The following is a 25,226-nucleotide window of genomic DNA, read 5'->3' on the forward strand; positions in this document are numbered from 1 at the left end:
TGAAGGTGTAGAAGGCAGATTTCGCCTGCTCAGTGTGCTCTGCACTGTTCGTTTTGGGCTGCGAACTTGATTGATTAGATTGTGCAGCTAAGTGTTTCCGACATTCAACCTTCATGTGTACAAACTTGTGGCAGTAGTTGCATTGAATCTGCTTCTTTTGGGAACCATTTTATGCTAGAGCAGAAAACTTCCAATGAGATGACTGCTGAAGCTTGCCTTTATCCTTCTGAAAGAATTTAGCAGCAAAGGCTTGCTCTGTGGAGGTGGAGGTCGAGCTGTTACCGAACTGTTGTTTCCATCGATCTTGTTGAAGCAACAGTGTGCAGAGATTAGTGGACTTCAAATCAACACCAGAAGACGTGATTTTAAGAGTTGATATAATGCTCATAGGACTTTGGTAAACTCCGAAGAGTGACAACCACAATATCCTCTTCCTCCATCTTGCAACCGATAGCAAGCAACTGATCACGGATTTCTTGAATCGTATTTAGGCATGCTTGGAGCGAGGTTCACTCATCCATGACAATATAAAACAGTGTCCTTCAGAAAGAAAGCTTTGCTTTTGTCAGAAGTCTCATGAAGACCTTTGAGATGTGACCAGATCTCGAGAGCTATCTTGTCGGATGGAATCTAAGAAAACTGATCATCAGCCACGGATAATTTGAGAAGTATCACCACTTCTCGATTATTCAGATCCCATGTATCTTGATCAGGACCAGGAGAAGTCAGATGCTTTGTAACACCCAGAACAAGTTAATTGGTTGTTGCGATGTTCAAAAATTGCAATGATCCGTTGCTTCCAAGTGCCATAATTTTGACTATTGAATTTGGAGTTGTGCTCGAGCAGCATGCTTGTCAAAGATGCCATGGCATGTTTTTCAATGAAATAACGTGTATATCTGTGAAGACATGTTCTTCAAGGCAAAGAAACGGAAGATTTAGAAAATTAAGAGAGTGACCTAGAAGAGAGCTTGGAAAACCCAAAAGGAATATGTTGTCATTTTTTGGATCCGCTGGCTCGACAATTGAGGCACCCAGAAAAATAGATGACAACCTATTTGAGCTCTCGAAAAACCCACCAAGAATCCAAAATCAAAATAATTTTTCAAGCACAAAAATTAGGGTTTTGAAAAAAACCCTAGTCGGCAACAATGGAGGCAAAAAATGGCAGGAAAAAAATGTTTGCAGGCAAAAAAATGGCCGATTTCTTCTATTAAGATTGGTTTCCTGCCAAAACGTCACAAATTATGTAGGCACCAAAAAATGGTGTTTCAGGTACGTTTTTTAAGAAATACAATAGAAAAACGTGGCTGCTAAAAAAATGCAGTAGTTTGCTTCAGATCACGAGCATGGAAAAATGGCAGCCTTGTTGTGTATAGGTGTGATTTGTTCTTTGAAAACAAAACCAGACAAACCCTAGTTCGAAGCAAATATTCTAGACAAATAATTTTGAAAATAGCTTCTAATAATTTCTGAAAGGAAATTATTTTCGAATTTTTTTTAAAACCCTTGCTTTGATACCATATTATGAAGTAATTGGTAAAATACTCGCTCGCTATTAACAGAGACTGAAAGGTCAATTTATACAAAAGAATAAAACAATGTTTCCTTAGGAAACGATCGTAAAGAATAGAAACATTCTATTCTAATCGAGAAAGCCAAAAAAGTGAAAGCAAACTAAAGCTAACTAGATATTTACAATAGATAACCATTAACTAATAATTGACGACTATCTATTATCGTAATAGTAATAACGTCTGTATTTTTAGAGATAAAAATCTCTATTGCAGCTAAAATCTTCAACAATTTCAAAATAAAAAAAGGTCAATCTGGGAGATAGTGAATTTTACTGAAAATAGACTTTCTAAAAATAGTAAGTTGTTCCAAAATTGAGATAAGGTCAATCTAGGAGGCAATGAAATTTACTATAAATATACCTACTAAAAATAGAAAAGCTAAAAATAGTATGTCAAGATATTCAATTCTCAGACAAACAAACAGTTTCTATTCTAGGAGCCACATGGATAATAGTTTTCCAAACTTGGTCAATTTTATCAATTCTCATTCAAAAGAGGGGAACCTTAGAGGGTTGAGCCCAAAACTACCAAGAACTAAAGCCTTTTAGGACAAGACCAAGAGAAAAAGAAGGGGTCCACCTTAGAGGACTAAGCTCAAAACTACCAAGAACTAAAGCCAAAAGGACGAGACCAAGAGAAAAATAGGGGGTCCCCATTTGCAATGGACGATGGAATAAAAACCACACCACAAGTTCCTTTCCTTCTTTCTCGGTGGCCATCTCCATCATTTGCATCATATCTCTTCTCGATGCATGTATTGTCTTGGATTCTTCTCCACTATCTCCTTCCCTAATAACAATGTCACTCCCATGTTTTCTTCCTTTTGAAGTCTTGTTTTTCGTTTTCAATATCTATGGCACGTGTACAGGCGTCTGTGTATGAGGATAGTGGTACCACCTTCATCTTCTTCCATAGGGATGGAGTTAGTCCTTCAATAAACCAACATTTTTTCAATCCATCCACTGGTTTATCCTCCAATTTGCTTATTAGTTCCTTTAGTCTCCAAGTATAGGCTCGTACCGATTCACTCTTTCCTTGCGTGATATTGTATATTTCGATGACTATTTCATAATCATCCTGTAATAATCCAAACTCTTCTTTAAAGGCTGTTTTGATTTTCGTCCGTGATGTTTTCTTGGCAGCCTCCAACTTTGTATACTAGTCGATAGCAATCCTCCTTAGAGTAGTTGGAAATGCTTTCAACCACTCATCTTGGTCATTCTCTCCATTTGCTTGCCATATGGTTATACACGTCTTGCAATGATGTGCTGGGTCGTCTGACACATTGCTTGTGAATCTCATACGTTTTTGTTTCTCCGCTATCTTGGCCATTCTTGTCCCCCGACTACTGTCTTGTGTGTTTACCACAAGCAAGGTTATTTCTCCTCCTTTTCCTTGTACCTCTTCTTCAGTCTCGTTGGAGCTTCCTTCGTTGCTTGCCTCTCTTTGTGCTAGTCTTTTCGGGTCTGTCCACTTCGCCCTCGATTTTCTTAGGATTAACCTTAGACAGAAATAACAGTTACATGCAAATATAACCAATACCAGAAAATAGTAGATCGCATAAAAGAGAACACAAGAAACCAAGATTTAACATGGTTCACCCAATCCCTAGACTACATCCACCAACAACAAGTCCAATATTATTATTATCCAGTGATTACAATCCGCAATCCCTTACAGCTCAATACCGTTGCAAGAAGCTACAATATCACCATTACATTATGAAATCCCTAACCCTAAGCCCTTTTATACAATTCTTTTTGCCGCTTACAAATTAGGGCTAGACTAAGTTGTCCAATAGGAAAAATAGCAGCAACGCCTTTTACAATATAGGGGCATTTTTGGCTTTGGGGGCATTGCCCTTGAAAACCCTTGCAAGGATGTTGCCCCTCGACCCCACCCTGTACTACAACAGGGAGAGCACTTGGGGTGCTACCCTAGGACCTTGCAGGGGCGCTGCCCCTTGACCCTGTAGAAATAATATGGGGAGAAAACCACGCCGAATAAACCTCCGAGTTTGATTGGGCTCCACATCACAACAGATTTTGGTTCTTTAGAAATAGCCAATTTTTCTATTCACCTTACAGTAGTTTCAATCAAGCTCTTCGCCTCCGATTCAAAGTGGATTGGTTCGTTTGGTTGACTTTTTTGTTCTGGCTCACTAAGTCCCCTTAGACGGTGATGCCTTTCCTCCTACTCTTTGTTGTGTAAGGACCGCCGTAATGGGGCTTCTCCCTTAGTTTCCTTTTCTGCTAATCATGTTGGGTCTTTATTTGGGATTAGGGGCATTAATTGCTTCATTGGCTGGGTGTTCTAAGCTGCAAAGTGTCTTGCTCCCGTGTCTCTCATTGGTTCCTTTAGGTAAACTGCTGCAACACTTAATGCCTTCGCTGTTCACGTTGCACTTTTACACATTGTTCCTCCAACTGTACTAGGTTTCTTTCTAGTAACCAAGGTATTTGTTCAAGGAAATTGTACACTATTGATGAAATTGAAAGTTCGGCATGTACCGTGCCCTCTGGGGCCTCTCTCTCTTGCACTTCCTTTTGCATGTACTGATCGGCCAAAACTTCCCACGCCTTAACCAGATCTTTTGTTACTTGATCCTCCCTTGTTACTTTGTCCTCCTTAACGTCACCGTCTGTGACTAGTACTTGCAATAGGCGACCCATCACTCCATTGCCTCCATTGCTGTGAAGTTACAATCACAAGACCTCCAGGTTTGAAATTAGGCAACGACTCCAAAAGTGTAGATTGGTTCTAAGCTACCGTTTTAATTAGTGCTTCTATCTACTATACCAACAACCTGAATCAACTGCAATATCCAAAACAATACTTTGAAGTAGCTCCCTATCTCAAGACTAGCACTTATGACCAGGTTCAACAATTCTTTCTTTAATGCTTACTGTTTTTCTTACAATTTTTTTGGACACAAGAAAATGAACTGTAGAATTTTTGCAAGAAATAATTTCAGACTTGTGAATAGAATTATTTTGCTACACCGAGAAACTGCAATGTTATATGTTATAATAATAATTTTGATAACTTTGGTCACACTATAAAAGTTTGCAAAAGTGGAATGGGAGATTTCTGTAAGTAGAGCAGGGATGTAAAGAGGACAAAGCAAAGGAGGCTACTAATGTTTGGAGGAAGGAGGAGAAACAAGATATAGTAGAATGTTTGATTGTGCAAACAACCTTTCTTGCACAAAGTAAAAAGGATATATAGTATATTCACAGTGGCTGGTCAAGGCATTTGACTGGAAACAAGAGCGAGTTACTCATTCTCAAATGCACAGATGGAGGTAAGGTAAGATTTTCTGGTAATACATCTGCAAATTCAGAGGTAGACTTGTTTTGGATGATGGTGAGACTAATGTTTGAATGTTTATATATAGAAGATTTGAAACATAATCTATTAAGCATGAGTCAATGGTGTGATCAAGGACACAGTTTAGTTTTGAATTCAAATTGTTGTGAGATTAGAAAAGATGGTAAACATTTTTCTGATGCAAGCAGGGCTTCCAACAATCTATACATTTATCATATATTATTAAATTGTTTGGACTTACAGTGAGTTTTCATTGTCATATTCTTTCAGCCCCGTTTCAAGTATGCAGGTTGGTTTCAGTCATTGATTTCAAAAGGGGAGATTAAGTTAGGGAGAACTGTCTTACTTCAGAGCTTTTTGGTTTTGGGTTGGTTTCAAATGGAGTTGCCATCAATAACAAACAGGGATATTGCTGAATATGTTATTGTTTCAAAGGTTGATGATCAAGGTTGTCGAATTTTTTAAGGATACATGAAGTGATAGAGAATTGGAATGAGTTGTCTAGTTGTCTGCTTGAGTTGCTTTGTTGTGTGGTTGAGCTACTTGGTTATTTGCTTGAGCTACTTGATAACTTACCCGAGCTACTTGGTTGGCTTGAGTTGTTTGGCTGTCTGTTTGAGCTACTTGGGTATCTGCTTGATCTGGCTGCATCCTTGAGCTGTGTTGTTGTCTGCTTAAGTTGGCCGCCTGTGTACATCACTTGCCTGCTTGTCTACTTCTTAGCCAGATCAGTTTTCCATGTCACCTGCTATGACACTGGTTAAATATTCCAGAAGTAGTATTTAAGTAAACAAGTGGAATCAAGTTAATATTTATTTGTTGCGAGTGTATTTCACAACGGCTTCAAGTGTATATGCTTAATGTTATGGATGCAGTTTTATTTGATACAGTTGATTTATTTGTTTCTTGCTAAGTGTGTGGTGTATGAGTGGGGTTGTGTAATACCTTCTGTTAAATATTAATTGTGAGTATATGTTAGTGGAACAGCGTTCTGTGTGTGCATTAGTTATTTCTTCGTGACCAGGTGTCTAGAAACATATTCTATATTTGGAGTAAACATGGGCATCAACATACACATTTTCATTCATGCTCCATAGTCAGGCTGGTATACTAAGGTTGGATGGTGTTGGAGCCACTTTTGTTTTAAAAGGGAGCTGTGCATTGACTATTAAATGAAATGACTGGGCTGAGAAACATATTTAGAGAAAATTGTGGGAACATGCCATGTAGATCATGTGCTTCAGTTTCAAATATTAAGAAGAAAAAAATGTTTGGATTCATATTTGAAACTGTTTGTATTGGGTATATTGGCTGTTGGCAAATATCGCAGTTTTTGCAGGTATATCACAATGTAGGAGTGATAAGAATAAGCTCCCAAATCGATATTAGACTTTTTGTTAACGGTATCTTCTGGTACTGTTCTGCAATATGCTAGAGGGGCGGTGTTCTTTTCTTGCAGATAATCAGAGCTGGAGTCGTTTTGTATAAGGCAATTAAAGGTGATCTAAGAGTGAGTTGGACTGTGTTTTGATTCGGGCTGTTATGAGCCAAGTATGAACGAGAAGAGCAATGTGCTTGGTAAAGGTGTAGATTATGTTTTTGACTGAAGGATATATGATTCAAGTGCAGCATATTCTTAAGGGATACATTATTATTTTTGGAACTCCACATGTGGCGAGTGGCGATTGCATTGAATAGGCTAAGTTATTTTGCAGTATTACATATATTGCTTGAGGTGGTGATTCAAGTGATTTTATTGTATCAAGCAACATGCGTGTAGCTGATATTGAGTCAAGTATATTATTGTAGGTGAGTATATCATGGGAGAGGGTGTCAGGAGGGAGTGTTCCATTAGGAGGAAGAGTTTCATCAAGAATTTCAAGAGGAAGTATTGCACAAGGAGGGAGTGTCAGAAGCAAACAACTAGGAAGGAAAAAGGCCAACATAATGGCAATAGACAAACAAATATTGCCTAGGTTTACGGGGGATGGTTTAGAGGACCTCGCATACCACTGTAAAACATGCAATACCATATGGCAAGCCAACGCAGAAAATGACGCAGCTGAGTGGCTAAAAGCCTTCCTTGGCTCACTAAGGGGTATAGCCATTGACTAGTATAACGACCTGGAGGTAGGGAAGTAAAACACATGGAATAATATCCGCACAAAAGAATTCAGACTCTGGAGGGACGATGATGAAATAGTAACAGAGATTTATAACACAAGGCAAGGGAAGAGTGATTCTATTAAAGCCTATAGTAGAAGGCTAAAAGAGCCGATAGGAAAACTTGACAAGCAACTTGAGGATGGACTAAAGAAAAGATGGTTCATTGAAGGATTAACACCATCCCTTAGGAAAAAGATGAAAATAGTCCCACCATCAACCTTTGGGGATGCATGTACTTGCACGATGGACATAGAAAGTGAGAGAAAAACTTCCAAGGCAAGGTGGTGTGGAAGCGCAAGTGAAAGTTTAGAAGAAAGTGAAGATGAATCCAAAACCATCCAAGCCCTGAGAAAAGACCTGAGGCGATTAATGAGGTAACAGGGAGTAAGGAAGATAAAAAAGAAGGGAGGGAGCTTTGGTGCATCGACTGTGAAAAAGGCCATCAAAAGGAGCATGTCCAAAGAAAGCATTTTGTGAGATTTGTCAGGTGTTGTGACATGCAATTAAAGATTGTCCCTACAATTAAAAAACCATAGAGCCCTTAAGTATTCTTCACCCAAGGAGAACAATTTGCACCACCCTCCACCCCTGCAAAGAATACAAATATGGAAGGCTCACCAAGAGGATACAGAAATAATAAAAGAGGAAGTAATAATAATAGCAACAACAACAATAACAACATGCCTCGACGAACAATCCAATATGATTCTAAGGGGAGGCCTATGATTAATGTAGGAGGTGTAATGAATGGGGACATTTTGCATGACATTGCTAGAACGAAGGAGGACTGAATGAAGGAATGGTGTGGGCTAGGCAATCATGAAGATGTGAATTGTCCCAGATAGAAGGGGGTTAAATATGTTAGACATTGAAGAACTAGAACTGAAATCCTCGCAGTCACGAGGATGCAAGCCAGAAAACTAGCCTAGCCAAATGTTGCTACGGAGAAGGAAAGATCTCAAGAAGCAAAGAAGGACATTCAAGATAGCATGGAAGAGGAAGGGAAGACAAGGCCAAATAAACCTACTTCGGATGGGAGTGTACCAAATATTCTAAGGCAAGTCTTGGAAACCACCATCCTAGTGAAAATCGCTGATTTATTGGAAACATTACTCCAGTTGTAGGTAGCATTAACACAGGTGGCAACCCTAAGAGGGGCAACTTCTAAAAAATAGAAGGAAGGAGAAGCATGGATAGAAACAATACCCTATTCACTATAGGAATGGGGGAGAACACCAACTGTAGTAGAAATGGAGATATTAGGGTGTAAACTTTCAAACACTATTGTTGATGGAGGTCCCAACGTAAATGTTTTATTTGAAGAAATGTGGAAGGCAATAGGATAACCCACACTTTGGCCACCTACATTTCAACTACCGGGAGTGGACCAACACAAAATCCATACTATAGAAACCCTAATGGGACAAAAAGTCATAGTCAGTACTCAACAATTTTTCTTTGATTTTGTGGTTATCACCTTAGAGAAGAAAGGGTACGATGCTTTATTAGGAAGAGGATGGTTGGTTATAGCAAAAGCCACCCATGATTGGAAACGAAACACTCTATCTATTGAATCAGGTGGTAGAAAGTACATCATAGATCTCAAGAACCACTTAGTAAGTCAGGACATGGCATCGGACTAGGAGGGGGAAGACTATGAAGGGATGGTACCAGGCGAGGAAGGAGTGCTCAGTTGGGGGAATGCTTAAATGACGAAATAAGTTACCTTAATGGATTATTCCACTGGCAAATGAGAGACTTTGAAGTTTTCCACGCAGAATGTAATATGTTGTAAATACAAGAATCTGAGTCGGAAGAAAGATACTCAGAGGGGTACACAAAGTATAAGGAAGGTGTGGCAACCCTCAAGAAGACACCTGCATACATCTTTGAAAAAGAGGTGGAATACAAGGAGGCCAAACTCCAGACTTTAAACCTCGGAGAAGAGGATCAACCCAAAGAGATTCTGATAGGGGATGATTGGGACCCAGTGCTAAAGGCGACAACCTTTAGGATCTTTCTGGTGTATAAGAATGTTTTTGCCTGGATGTACATGAACTTGAAAGGAACACCCCTAGAGCTATGTGTCCATCAGATTCCATTGGTACTTGGAGCAAGACCAATGCGAAAATGACCTTATAGAATGAATAAGAACTATGCAGTGAGGGTAGAGGAAGAAATCACAAAGATGTTGGAAGCAGGGATAATATTCAAAGTACAAACAAGTGAATGGGTATCTCTTATAGTCATATCATTAAAGAAGGATGACACTCAAATACAGATATGTGTGTACTTCAGATGTTTGAATGCGGTGAGTGTAAAGGACCCATTCCCCATTCCATTTATTGATAGCATTTTGGAGGAGGTTGTTACATCCCAATTTTTGACCCAAATTAAAATAAAGCCGTTGAGGTTCACATGAAGTCAATTGACAGTTAATTTGGTTATAATCCTGTGAAATGGTAAGATGGTTAGTCGTTATAATTTCAAAATGAAGATAACTAGTTAGTTGATCATTTGTCACAAATTCATGGAATTGAGAAGATGGTTAATTCTTGTGATTAATTATGATTAAATAATTTATTATGATAATATAATTAAACTTCGGAGAACTTCCTTGCAGGAAACACATCGAAGGGGTGGAAGCATTGTCAGAAAAGAATTAGGCACAGGAGCATCACCATCACTAGGCAAATGGGTTGAGAACCTAGCGACTTGAAATAGGATACATCTGTGGGACCCGCATGAGCTATTTAAATAAATAAATTGAGAAACATAAAATAATTGAGTTAAAATATAATACATACCTTTAGAGATTGTTTATTAATTTTTATCTTATCATTATAATAAACACTTACATACAAACACATAAATATAAAAATGAAATGGCACCAATAAATTATAATAATATAATCTAATGATGTCACCTCGTCAATAGACTTATGTGAACGTATATAAGAACGTATTATAATAATAAAATAAAGTCTATTACTTTTCAACTCCTTAATTCTTTTCCCTCTTTATTTCTCTTTTTTTCAAATCGAATTAATGCTTGAATTTGAATGGTTTTCTTTCTTTGAAACCGATGGAAGCCAAGAAGTCACAACTTGCTTTTTTAATGGAAGTTGTGAGGGAGGGGAAATGGGATGGGTTACGTTCCTTCTCTGCAATATGTCTTTTTCTTCCACAAAATGAGGTGCTCTTCTACCAGTCTTTGTTCTGTATAATGTGCATCATGACCACAACATTTTATGCTAGATATCCTTGCATTCGAAAATGATATTTCATTTGTATAGACTCACGTGCAGACTGTCGCCGAGGTCTGGACTGACTACCATCTTTGACTGCAAATCTCCTTGGTTTGCAGACTTAACTGCATATAAGTCATGCTACTGTGGTAACCATTAACATTTTTTTACTCTTGATTCTAAGCTGCTTCCGATTTCTTCTCCAATGATTCATTCTGTGTGAAATTTAGAATATATTTTGCTTATGTGGTACTTCAAACAATATTTGCATAGTTGAATCCATCACAAACTTTGACAACACAATATAGGAACAAATCATTGTCATCTCATCGGGTTGATATTACTAATAATTTTTTTTTTAAGTCTTTGACCCACGATTTCAATTTGACTCAATGTAATCAAGCATCTGTGATTGCCGTTGAAGTTACCCGACTCCTGGTCTCTAAGTGCAGCAAGTTCATTTTGGTAGAATCACAGACTTCAACAAATGAAATACAAGCCAAAGATACATTGTCGGTAATGTTGAATATTATGAGCTCTTTTCATAACAAGGTATATGTTGACCTAGCCATTCCAAATAATCACAATATGTATGTACATTTATTGCTTACATTCATATATTGTTGATACTGTAGATTTGAATTCTCTTTCTAATTTCGCTTTGTTCATGGCAAGTGATAGCCAGGTAATCATAGTATGGATCCATAGATCATTATGCCAATGGAGATTAGAATTATGCAATAAATTATGCATTCTTTAAGAATATCTTTTTTGAATCACAGACTGTGAATGCTAGATGTATGTAATCTTGTATAATTGACAAAACTGGTTGTTTTGAGAATTCTGAACACCTAGGACTCACCCAGCTGTGTAGTCAAGGAAAAGGGTGAAGAGGTGAGAGAAAGGAATCTGCAATAACATGAAAATAGTATCAGTTATGACATAACAATGTTTATCATTTTTAATATGAATTATTTAATAGCTCATGCATGATCTTGTTATTGTAACTCCTGCTATCAAGTCTAGTGGTGCGTTTAAATACCAGGATGCTCAGTAGATAATAGATGTTCCAAGTTCAATTCTGGGTAAGGAGGGCCTTTCTCGTTAGAGATCGTGTGGGGAATAAGTTTAAGGTCCGAGGTTGGTTGGTTAAGCCCCTGACAATGTTTCACCTCTCCCCAAGATGTCGGATGTGTGTCACACAGAGATAAGCTATACATTCAATTGTTTGTCGGAAACATGTATTATCACTTTTATGATGTATGTGCAAGAAGGTAAGATTAATTGAGTTAATTCATCGTTACAGTTATTTTACACGTGGATGCGAGAGATAGATTTATGAATTATTTTTCATTTATATGAATATCGAATATGAGCATATTTTCTAATCTGGAGTTATTGCGATAGTTAAGTAATCGGAAGGAAAGGAATGTTATAGTGGTATCTAAAGCCCTAATTTGATTCAGTGGTAACTGGAACCCTAAATGATACAGTGGTATCGGAAGCCCTAATTGAATCAGTGGTATCAGAAGCCCTGATTGAACCAGTGGTATTAGAAGCCCTAATTGATACAGTGGTATCAAAAGCTCTAAATGATCCAATGGTAATTGATGTCCAAATTGATACAATGGTATGTGATGCCCTAATTTTATATAGTGGTATATAATGTTAATCGTCATTTAATTTCAATATAGCAGTATTGGATGGTGGTAGTTGTTTGATATTGTTATGGTGGTATATGTGGACTAACTTGGGTGCTTTCAGAAGCATCCCTACAATGATTTCTTGGTTCGAATTCCATGGTATGTGGATTTTATTTTCTATACTAAATTCATTGATGATGTTTTGAGTTAAGAAATTTTGTTTAATTGTTTTTAACGGTAAATCTCTTTCACATGAACATGACTATTATAACTGTCTTCTTATGAAATTGAAGTAATAATTGTATTTCTTGGAGATGATAGTTGTTAGATAAGACCTGCGAAATCAGGATGTTACAGAGGTAGCCGACCATGAGATGTATTCCTTCATGGATGGATTCTTAGGGTACAATCAGACTAGCATTGCGGAGGAAGATAAGCTAAAAATTACATTTGTGGTTGAAGATGTGGTATATGCCTATAACAGGATGCCCTTTGGGCTGTGTAATACACCAACCATGTTCCAGAGGATCATACTACATATCTTTGATGGTATGTCAGTGGGAAATTTCAAAGCCTTCTTGGATGACTGGTTGGTGTATAGTGGGAAGGAGCACTGCCTCAAAATTATTGGGGAATGCATGGAGAAATGGCAAAGAGCAAGGCTAGCTCTCGATCTGAAAAAATGTAGGTTTATGGTTACATATGGCAGACTTCTTGGACATATCGTTTGCAAAGAAGGATTAAAGACAGATCCTGACAAAATTAAGCTGATTTTGGAAATGGAAGCCTCGTTTGATGTAATAGGTATCAAATCCTTCTTGGGCCATGTAGGATAGTATAGAAGGTTTATAAAAGGATATGCAGAAGTATCACTGCCATTGGAGAAATTAACAAGGAAAGGAGAGCGGTTTGGGTGGAAGGAAGAATAGGAGGATGCCTTCCAAGAATTGAAGAAGAGATTAGTCGGGGTCCCTATCCTCATATATCTTGACTGGAACAAAGAGTTTCGTGTCACATGTGGACACATCCAATTATGCAATAGGTTCCATTCTGGCACAATTTGGGAAGGAAGGACTTGATCACCCAGTGGATTTTGCAAGCAGGCTTCTATTGAAAGCAGAGCGTAACTACAATACCACCAAGAGGGAAGCATTAGGTATGGTGTATGCAATGCAGAAGTTTAGACATTACTTTTTAGCTTGTTGACCACCAAGCACTAATGTACGTAGTAAACAAGTCGATGATTCAAGGGAGAGTAAGTAGGTGGCTAATTCTGCTACAAGAGTTTACATTCAAAATCATAGTCCGACTAGGAAAAACCCATGTAAATGCTGATTAATTGTCAAGAATCAAGTCGAGAGAAGGCTTGGGCAGTGGGGTGAATGAGGATTTTCCAAATGTACACCTATTCCAGATTGCTATGTTACCTCAATGGTATGAAAAAATGGGACAATACCTATCAACAACGACCTTCCCAAGAGAAATGTCGGCAGCCGAGAGGAGAAAAAATGCCTTAAAAAGCAACACATTTCAGTTAATTGAAGCGTTATTGTACAAACTAGGACCAGATGGAATACTGAGGAGATGCGTTATGGAGGAAGAAATCCCAAGAGTTCTAAAAGAATACCATGAAGGATTGGTGAGAGGTCACATGGGACCTGATACTATGACAAGAAAGGTGCCATTGGTGGGACTTTGGTGGCCGACGTTGTATGCAGATGTGAGGAAATGGGTGTTGAGCTGTGACACTTGTCAGAGAGTAGGCAAACCCCTCAAAAGGGACTTCTTGCCACTATTTCTGTCTCAACCACAAGAATTATTTGAACGTTGGGGATTAGACTTTGTGGGTCCCCTACTTGTAAGCAAAACCCATCGATGTAAGTGCATTGTGGTGGCAATAGAGTACTTGACCAAATGGGCGAAAGTGCGGGCCCTTACAAATTACACTGCTCTCATTACGAACAAATTTCTGTATGAACAAATATTAACGAGATTTGATTCCACTCTAGTTGACAAGTGACGGAGGGGTACATTTTGTCAATCACACCATCAGGATGATGACAAGCGAGTATAATTTTTTTCATTCTTTTTCCAGCCCCTACTATCCAAGGGCAAATGGCCAAGCAAAGGCCACGAATTAAGTAATAGTAACAATTCTATATAAAACTTGTGGAGTGGAAGGGCAAGATTGGGAAGAATAGATTCCAACCATGGTATTGGCGTATACAACTACTTATAAAGCCACTACTAGACACACTCCATTTCATCTAATGTACGGACAAGAAGCAGTGATGCCAATGGAACATATAGTACCAAGTCTACAAGTAGCAATTCAAAACAGATTGGGCGATGAGGAGAGTCTTAAGGAAAGACTATACACTTAATAAAACCGGACAAAAGGAGGATGCTTGCTCAATTGGCTATGGAGGTGCCCTAGCAAAGGCAAAAATTTTGGCATGACAAACACTTGAAAAAGATGAATTTTAAACAAGGACAACTAGGTATAATGGAAAAAGTGAAATAAAGCCAGGAAAATTTAAAGTTCGATGGTTATCACCATTTAGAATATCAAAAATAAAAGAAAGTGGGGCAATAAAGTTATCTACTCTAGATAATAAACCGATCAAAGACCTAGTAAATGGGTCTATGTTAGAAGTGTATGAAGAAAGGAATAAGCGGGTGCCCAGCTATTTTATAAGCACGAAAGGAGGAAATAAACAAATAGGAAAAGCAAAATGTGGCTGAACAAAAAACTTCCACCTTAACTCATATAGAGTGGTTGCCGTATAGAATACCACGGAAATTATTCAAACCATTGCTGGAATACATCTAGACTAACAAAGAACAGTTGTACCTAAGGGCTTGGGAAGAGAAGCCATACCAGAAAGGAACAAGGCGGCCGTACGAAGACATTCAGAGGCCGTATGGTGTATGGAGGCTATCATATAGAAGGGAAAAGAAGCCGTACGAGGGAAGATACCAAGTTTGTATGAAGGAAGCTACCTACAAGTCGTATGGTGTACGTAAGCTGCACTCACCATTGTTTCTGTACAGAGAGATACTAAGTTCGTACGTAGCCAACATTCCATACCAAGTCCGTACGAAGGAAGCTACCTACAGGCCATATGGTGTACAAGAGTTGCACTCACCATTGTTGTTGTATGGGGAGATACTAAGTCCGTACGGAGTCAACATTCCATTCGTACAAGTACGAGCACTTAGGTTTCCATACGCCACTTAACCCTCTCATTGCTGTACGTGGAGGAGGCCCGTACGAAGGATTACAAAAAGCCTGTTGAGAGAATCCATATGAGAAAATTTGAGCCTATTGAGGGAGTTTGTACAGGAGAGCCTGTGCACACACCAGTAATCTGTTCGCAACTCGCTGAGATAGGAGGGCAACTTGTTTTTGCAGTACGAGCATCGGTAGGAGTGTGTTGGAAGAGAATAGGGAGATGTACGCCACACTTGGCACGCAAAAACGGTTGACATACACAACTAGTTGAAATAATTCGGGAATTGATGCATCACCACAAATGGTGAAATTAAGCATAGGAAACATGAGCAAAGGGAATATCATTGATTCCAAAAAGAGGAAAACGACGACACTGAAAGCAAAGGAGGTAAGGAGGATGATGAAGGGCAAGGGTAAAATGGCAGAAAAGATCACTGTTGAGAATATCACGTTTGAAAGTGTAATGGGAAGCGAATGCAGGTTCTAGTGGGAGAAAAAGAAAACGGAAGATGACCATCCCTTGAAAAAGGCGTGCACAGCTGAGGTAGATAAAATAATCTTCATGCCAGTATTTGATTTAAAGGAGTTTGAACCTGTATTACAGAATTTGGTCACATGTTATGATAGATCATGCCATAAATCTATAGTCTAGTATTTCCAACTGCTAGTGACAGTTTCTTATTCAACCAAGGAAATAACTGAGGTTTTGGATTTCCCAACAGAGGGCAAGAACTAGAAAAAACCCTAATGCCCGTAGAGGAAAAGAAGTGGTTGAGGCTGATTTGTAGAGAAGACCTTACAAGTAAAGAATGGGCAGGAATTCTGAAAAATAGTAGGGGTCTCAAGAAAATTTTCATTGCCAATGATGAATGGCGATGCATTGTAGACTTCATGAAAAGTAAATCTTAGCCAACAGTCGCACTTCAGACATTGCTTGTGGTTGACAGATTGTATAAAGGACAGACGTATAATTGGGCACAATTTCTTTCATATAGACTTCAAGAATTCATGGAGTTAAAACGCAAAGCCTTTTACATGCCCCACCATACTGCGACTTTATTTCTCGAAGCAGTACGGACCCAGGTGAGCAATGAACATTGAGGGACATTGATACCAGCCAACAGGGTGGAACCCTACAAGCTAACTATGACATTATTGGCTCCATATGGACACCACGATTGTAGGATCTCACAGCGGCGAACCACAAAAAAAGAAACCAAAACATGTAGTTGTGGTTGAAGAGCAGCAAAAGGCACTGGTTGGCAGTCAGGAAGAGGACAAGGAGGAGGAAGAGAGTTTCAAAGAGGATGTGAGCGATATAGATTCATCTTCCTTAGATTCCTAGGAGACAAAAATCTGCCTAAGTCACCTACAGGGAACTCCATGAGAAGTTGCCTTCTTACCAGCCATGGAGGGGCCACTTTCAACAGGAATATCAAAATCTCTGAAGATTTACCATGACCAGAGCCTGACTGGTGGTCTCAAAGGAATTGCTCTAGGAGTAGGGGAAGTAAAACACGGTTCAGTAATGCCTATGGATGTTGTCGACCAAATCCAAGAGAGAGCCAAACGAGTTGGCGTCAGGAAACAACTTCCAAAACGGGGAGCTTCTAGATTATCGCTCTTGAGGGTGGCGCAACTAACCCCCCCAGAACAACACACTCGTACAAAAGTAATAGATTTGAGATGCCAGACAAAGTGTGCACATAAGGTGAGGTTGCAAACACCTTTAGGCCCAAAAGTAGTCCACCCAACTGCTCTCGCAGTTCAGTCAATAGGTGCAGTGGATAACCAACAGGGAGAGATTCGCACTACGGGGAGTATGGCGGATACAGTCCTGGAGGAGGCCGACAGATTACTTGAGGAAGAAGGGATGGTGTCTTCCCCTCTACTAGTAGTTAATGAGGATTTGGTAGAGATATAAAGAGAGCTCGGGGAGCCCCCTGATACTGTCTCTTTCACAGCCAAGGCAGAGTTATCTCTCACTGAATTGCACACCATGGAGCATTCTACTAGGGAGCTCATGCAATAGGCTAGGTCTTAGAATATAGAAGTTGGCATAATAGTAGCAGAAGCATTGGCCATGTTTATGCAGACGACTGCCATATAGATGGGGGACTGTTACAACAGAGTTGATATTCGTAGGAGGACATGGCTGCTACATGGACAGAAATATCTATTATTCCCTATGGACAAGAGCACCTGCCGCCTCTCATGGAAACCCTTGCAGCTATGGAAGTTGCCTTTCGAGGGACCTTCTTGGAACTTCAGCGTGGAAAATGCTTGGCTAAAGAATGGGAGCTAGAAAGGAAAACTCTTCAAGATCAGTGGAAGACAGAGAAAGTTGCCATGGAGGAGGCCTGGAGGATAGAGAAAACTGACTTGGAAAACAAGATCACCAGAGTAGAGGCAAAGAAGATGGATACCTTAAGGGTACTACAAGGTGTTTAGACAAAACAAAAGACAACTGAACGTGACCTGCAATGGCTTCGGGGAGCTCCGAGTATAGGGATGTCTTCCCAACCCTCTTCTTAAAATCAAAGTTTTCTATTTCTCTGTTTCAGTGTGTTCAGCAGTCGTTTTGAAGACGACTTTTTTTGGGGGGGGGGATAGATGTAGTAGAGAATAAAGTAACTATGGTACTTAGTGCTTGTTAAAGCTTAAGTGGGCTTGGTAGTTAGGAGGTGAGGGAATGTGTCGGTTGGTTTTCCAAACCAACCGACCCTTCCATAAGTACTTGGAATATTGTCAATGTACTCACGATGTTTTTGGTATGAATAAATAAACCGTTTCCTCACTAGTTGGTGTTGTGGTATTAAGGTACATTCTATGTTTTGCTCTACGTACATGTTATTGGTATTATTCTGTGAACTTGAATAGTATCTACAAAAGCTGTTGGTTATGAGCTATATTATTTACTTTTTTACCAAAGCAGACTCAGATTCTGAAATTGGAAGCCCTGGTTAATTTTGGCACAACCTTTTTTGATAAAAATATTCTATATATTATAATCTTGATCTCTAGTATTGTTCATCTATCAATGTCACTTGCTTATCACAAATTTAAAAATTGTGTGATGGTTGGTTGAAGATTTTGTTTATTTCAATTGATATTCAAACAAAGGCTCCTTGCATTCAAAAACTCCTTGCCATGAATGTACATTTTTCTATAGCTTCTACTTGTTTCTCTCAAGGAAAAGCTGCAAAAATCATGATAAAAAGCTTACATTTTAAAAAAATTGTGTGATGGTTGGTTGAAGATTTTGTTTATTTCAATTGATATTCAAACAAAGGCTCCTTGCATTCAAAAACTCCTTGCCATGAATGTACATTTTTCTATAGCTTCTACTTGTTTCTCTCAAGGCAAAGCTGCAAAAATCATAATAAAAAGCTTACATTTTAAAAAAATTGTGTGATGGTTGGTTGAAGATTTTGTTTATTTCAATTGATATTCAAACAAAGGTTCCTTGCATTCAAAAACTCCTTGCCACGAATGTACATTTTTCTATAGCTTCTACTTGTTTCTCTCAAGGCAAAGCTGCAAAAATCATAATAAAAAGCTTACATTTTTCAAATCTATTTTGCTATCTAGGTTTATGTTTTGATTAAGAAATCTGGAGTTTTTGGAATTGATTACCACTCTACATTACTTTTGTTTCTTCAAATAATTTTTTTAACATTTACCAATTTTGTCTTCAGAATTGCAAGAGAATCAACAAGCTTTGAGTGCTAAACGTACCATTGCTAAGGTATTAATAGTGATTCACTCTTTCTGTTATATTTTTCAAGTTTCTGAAATATTGCATACAGAAACATAAACAGGTAGGTGAGGGAAGCACTTCAAAATGGTTTGTTATACAGGTTGTCTCTGATTAGGTAGTCTTAAAGGAATGCAGTCTTTTCCATGTAAAAGTGAATAATATCATATAGTAGCCAGCAGAAGATTGGCTTTCTGAGATGTCAAAAAAGTTTGTTTAGACAGGTTCTTCACACACAACTTGTTGCTACATAAATACTAAATACATGCATAGGAGAAATATGCAATCTAAATTCTGAGGTTTTTCTGAGAATTTCAAATCAACAGATATTCCAACTAACGACAACTTGTTTAATCTTTTTGTCAAAAGTTTCTCTATTGTTAACTTTTAAACTCAAAATGAGCGAAAGTAATAAATTTGAGCTTAATTTTTGCAAAAAGACTTCGTTTATTATTTGCTACATGTACATGCATCATATGTGCAATGGAGCAACGTTAAGAAAATGCCATGATTAGATATAACTTTTATATTCAGAAAGTAGAATAAGATGACTTACTTACAACCATTAATAGCTTTCTTAGTGTTAACTTTGTTTCATGGATAACTTATTTAAATTCAGAACTCTGACAGAGTATCTCCTTTGCTCTTTTATCAAGTCAGTATGCACTAGTTGATAACTGCTACGAGCTTGGCTAACGCAAATTCTTGTTAAATAACAAATTCTTCAATTCCTACCTGCCTATTCTTTGCCTTAATCTTAGTTGCCAAGCTCAGCTCTTGAGGAAACTTTTCAGACATTTGAATTTGTGGATTTTTGGCAATTTTTTTGATGCACAGCTACGATGTCGAGTTAGGTCACTGGACACCACTCCCCCAAGACCAGCCTAGGTGTGAACTGGTGTGCGGTCCTGGTTTGGTCCACCTATGGGTCCGGCCATGATCCGGACCGGAGGGGGCTGGTCCAAACTAGGCATCCCCTAGATGGACTTGGGTGTGAACTTAAATGAAACACATTGGAACCAAGGTGGGCCCGCAGAAATTTAGATGCCAAACAAACTCACTTTATTTTGCCAAATTTAATGGTTTTTTGACATCCCCAACCCTACAAAGCTGATCCTAAAGGCTTATGTTGGCTTCTAACTCATTTGTGGTTCACAAATAGGTTGATTTCTCCTAAGGTGGAGCAAATAGGTGATTGAGCATGAGTTTGGTGGTGCAAGGAGTTGGAAAATTGATTTGTGGATCTTCAAGTGTTTGTGCCTCGGTCCTACACCTTTGCAAGTTTACAATGAGTGGAAATCGAAAGTTCTTTTTCCATTTGCTTTTGTTTTCGTTTAAGTTTTTAATTTTTTTTCTCATTATTCTTTCTTCGTCAATAAGATCTAACTGGTTTTTAAAGATCTTTTCATTCTCTTATTTTTATATTGAATATATATAAAGTTTCATGTCAGGAAAATGAACTACAATGGTATCTACTTCTTCCTCCATAGGCAGTACTGAACAAAGAATAGAATCCCATTCTGATTCTCCTTTGTAGAAGTATGTTGATATTGTAAGAGCTCTCCTTGGAGGTGTGTTGAGCTGACTTTGTTATACACTAGGCCAACAGGGTTAACAATTGTCACAGAATGGAAATGTGCTGAGCAACATCACTTGGAGGAGTTTACCAGAGGACGAATCCTCCCAGCTCCCAAGCACGTGGTAATCGGGTCTTGACCGCACGTGGCTTGGCTTAGTTGGACGAGGTGACTATAATATTCAAGGGGGATTTCTAGTAAGTTACACTATACAAGGGACCATGAAATGAAGATATCCGCGAGAAACCAAACAACCATTCAACAAAGTAACCATAAAAAAATAGAGCAGAGCTTTATAAATATCCAACTACAATCTACTTTCATTATTATTTCTATAAACAATACATAAATGAATAACCTACTTAGCACATGGATGATCCACAATCATTAACGCATACAAGCGCAAGAATGAAACATTTACTCAAAGCAAATAATATCATTCATATATTGATCAAGCCAAGGAGGAGAATAAGAACAAAACAAAAGAATCTCACTGCATTTGGAGATAGAAGACACCAAGTATGAATCATAAAAGATCTCTTTATTCTGAAAGTAGCTACAAGGGGGCCAGCATCACTGGTTCGAGATCAAGTACTACCGCCTCAAGGAAGCATTCACCATTCATTGATAAACTAGAATTGAAAATAGTACTCAAAATGTGAACATATGGACAACAAAATCATCAATTTGGCTGACCCTTAGGGGTTGAGCATCCTTTTGTTAATAGACAAATGTACAATTGCTTGTTGGGAAACCAACCCTACTTTGCTAGCCTACGACCTATTTACCATTGTTTACATGTAGGCACTACTTGTAGAATATGTACAATACTCTCATTTACATGATTGATTTGACAGAGAAGAAAGGGGAAAAGAGAAAGGGAAAAGGAAGCCCAAGGATTCGGGTCCTGGGAAAGATCACCACTCATGCTATTTGACAGGCTGAGCTTGTTCTTTCTTCTTGAGTCGCTTGCCCCATAACGACAACGCTCTATTGATGGCTCGAGCAATGTGCGAGCACCACAATTTCGTCTCACCTCCCATGTCCAATCATCACCAATGTATCTCTGACAACATTTTGTGGGCAACAGACAGTTGACCTCCGAGAAGTCATCAACGCTTCCTGCTGTAAAAGAACAAATGAATAAAGAATAAGTATGGGTTTGGAGTTTCTCTAATCGGTTGCCTTAGAACAAAGAATACAATGGGTTGGGGAGACAAAATTCCTGTCATCTAAAATTTTCCTTGAGACTTTCATAGGCCTCAACGATTTCCCAACGACATCCTTATTGATATCTTTTATGCACTTTAACTGGGTCAAGGTCTCGTCTAACTAGAAGTTTGCGTCTTTAATTGCTTGCTTTAGATGGTCACGCAACTTCCGGGCATCATGAGTGTCAACCACAAAATTGGTGATACTTTTCATCACCTTGTCATCAAAATCTCCGAACGATCAGGCAACTATTTTGAGCACTCGTCAAATTTGACGAGCAAAGAATCTATCTGGCCAAATCCCTTTTTTGCCCACGAAATTGCAGTTGTGGCCCCAATCCCATCTTTGGAAAAATTGTCCCATGGTTGGAGTTCAACCATCCATGGTTGCAAGGTCCCAATCTGAGGCTTTACCATTCTAACTTGAAATTCGACCAGTTGGGAGGAGGCCTGGAGGAATTTTGTGTCCCATTAGCTCAAGACCTCAAACTCTTGGATTGCTCGTATGCCCATATCCACTATCTCCATGAGGGTGTCCTTTTGCTTGGATAAGATTTCCTTTTCCCTTTCCCACTCTATTATTTTGCCTTGTATACATTCTAACAACTCCACCCTTTGGTAGAACACTTGAAGCGACTCTGCAAGAAAGCTTCTTATCCTATCTAACTAGTCAGAGATCCAACTATCTATCGCCGATTCTTTCTTCTTCATCAACCGTAGTTCTTCAACCTCTCTCAGTGGTATAGGGGTTACCGAGGATGAAGACTGGCATCTTTGCTGAAATAGGTGCCAGTAGCTCCTTAAGGAGTGCCTTAAGTCCTGCATTTTCTTCCTCTAGGGCCCTTTTTTTTTGCCCATGCTTCTCATACCTCTCTTCCATGAAGTCTTTTAGCTAGTCAATCATTTGTAATTCTATCACCTTGGTCCATCAACCCAAGGGGATGTTGTGAATAGAATATTCTTCAAGATGAACATTAGCCTTGTCTTGACCATCTGGGGAATTGCAACATTGGTCATCATTTCTCCGGTAAGTCCACCTTGGATATTAGAGAATGCACTTGCCCTCTTCTTTGGTCCATCAGTGAGGATCTCCATCCTGGCCATCACACTGCTTAACGAGGGGATGGGCTGTTGGCCTTTACACCTCTTTCTCTGTCTATCTTCGACTATCCAATTTGGCGGTGTGGGAAATACCAATCTTGTCACTGTAGAATCTAGCTGCATATCGCTGCTTCTCACATCGCGGATGTCGTTGGCTCTTTTCCCCTATTCGAGATGGAGGTGCTCCGCTTCTTTTCTTCTTTCCTCCTTGGGATAGAGGCACTATTCTTCTACTTCTAGGAGCTTTTCCTCTTCTGCCTTCTTTCGGGCTTTCTATTTGGCTTGCACCTCTACTTCTTGTCGTGACTTTTCCCTAGCTTCTTTCTGTTAATGTTTAGCGTCAGAAGAAGCAAAACATGAATCTCTTATGTTACCACCGTTTACTATGCACCATAGAGATATAAGCATCAGAATTATGTTACTACTGTTTGCTATGCATCACAAAGATATAAGCATTAGAATTATGTTACCACTATCTGCTATGCACCACAGAGATATAAGAATATGTACATATATCCATATTGACATATGCATACATATAAGTATACTTACACCTCTGTCATGCATTAGAATTATTGACAATGAAGAGAGCATATTATTGACCAACTTATAATGGTCGGGCTTCATATTATTAGTGACTTTAATGTCTTTCTTATATCGGGTTTCATACCCTTTTGCTTTGCCTCTATCAAGTGTTGATCATTATTGGGCCCTTGATTTATTATCGGGTGGTGGCTTATGAATTTGTTTTGGCAGTTATCTTAACTAACATGCCTCCGAAGAGGCATGTCCCTGCGTGGCTCTTGGGCCATGTAGAGACATGACTCTTCGGAGTCATGTCTTTCCACTACCTATATATACACACTCACTACCGCAAGGAAAAGCATCAATATAAGGCATCCGAGTACCTGCAGAGAAACATTAGTATTGTGAAATCTTACTGTTATCATCTTCATCTATTTTGTTATACAGCGATCCAATGTATTGACTACTGCTGAAGGAGGAAGACAATCAAATATTTTGCCGCAAGTCATAGTTAGAGATAAGTACTTATATTCTGCATAATTCAAATTAGAACTTATCTGCAAGCATTATTTTGTAACTATTTATCTATCAGAGATCCACTATATTTAACATAGTATCAGAGCTGTACTGAGAAGAAAACTCTTACAAAATACTCATTCTAAAGTTAAAGGAAGGAAAGTTTTAAACAAAGTATTAAAATGGTGAATCACGTAAGAATAGAAGACAGGCTAGATGGAACATCAAACTTCTCATCTTGGAAAACCAGACTATTAATAATACTAAGAGAGATGGAATTAGAAAATTACATTGAATCAAATTTACCCATGCCTAAAAATGAATCCGAGAAAGTAACATGGAAAAAACATAATAATAAAGCTATGAAAATCATCATAGATTCAGTAAAGGATCATATACTTCCATCTATAGCTAATCTTAAAACTGCATTTGAAATGTTCTTCACCATTCAAAATACATTTGAAATTAACAATACAAGTAGGTTATTAACTCTAAAACAAGATCTACTTTACATAAAGATGAAAAATGGAGAATACATAACCTCTTACTTCCTAAGAATCACTGAATTAAAAGATCAACTTACAACTATGCAAAATCAAATGGATGATAAGGAACTAAACATGATTGCTCTTAGAGGTCTTCCTCTATCATGGGAAACTTGCATACGAGGTTTAAGTTCACGCTCTGAACTTCCAAAATTTGATCAACTAAAGAATGAATGTGTTAGATTGTGGTGACTAATCAGGAAAGTACTGTACATACTTCATAAATAATTTTTTTTTTGGGCAGTAGCCGACATGGTAGCCGACATATTATGGCCGACATATGGCCGACATGTTATAACCCTAAAGCGGTTTAATACTTGTATAAAAGGGCTTAGGGTTGGGTATTTTTCATAATGTTATGATACAAAATTGGTTCTTGCGGCAGTATTGAGCTGTAAGGGATTACGGATTGTAATCAGGTTGTAATCACTGGATTGTAATAAGATCAGACTTGCTGTTTGGTGGACGTAGCCCAGGGATTGGGTGAACCACATTAAATCTTGGTGCCTTGTGTTCATTTCTGTGTGTTCTATTATTTTCTGTTATTGGTTATATTTGCATGTAGTTTTTATTTCTGTCCGTGGTTTATCCTAACAGAATGCACTCAAGAGGAGTCTAAACTAGCTTCCAGAGGTCTAAGTTCAAATCAAGAAGGTGAAATCCAAGCATTATATACCAAATCGAATAAGAAAAGAAAGTTTAAGAATAACAAGAAGGATCTCAACAAAAATCACAAATCTCACAAGCAACGTGACTGGTCCAAAGTAAGATGCTTCAAATGTGATAAACTTGGTC

General features: G+C 38.5%; 1 protein-coding gene across 2 annotated transcripts in view; it reads left to right on the plus strand.

Moving 5' to 3' along the window:
- The window catches only part of LOC149554676 (ribosome biogenesis protein), a 95,096-nt gene that overhangs the window by 47,806 nt on the left and 22,064 nt on the right, over nucleotides 1–25,226 (plus strand). For both annotated transcript variants that reach the window (XM_089828732.1, XM_089828731.1), the window contains exon 6: nucleotides 18,898–18,947. In XM_089828732.1, the coding sequence (XP_089684858.1) occupies nucleotides 18,898–18,947 (50 nt within the window). The remainder of the gene's footprint in view (nucleotides 1–18,897; nucleotides 18,948–25,226) is intronic.

This window comes from Cupressus sempervirens, chromosome 5, assembly GCF_028749045.1.
Source record: "Cupressus sempervirens isolate cs-2001-9-10 chromosome 5, ASM2874904v1, whole genome shotgun sequence".
Taxonomy (NCBI): Eukaryota; Viridiplantae; Streptophyta; class Pinopsida; order Cupressales; family Cupressaceae; genus Cupressus; species Cupressus sempervirens.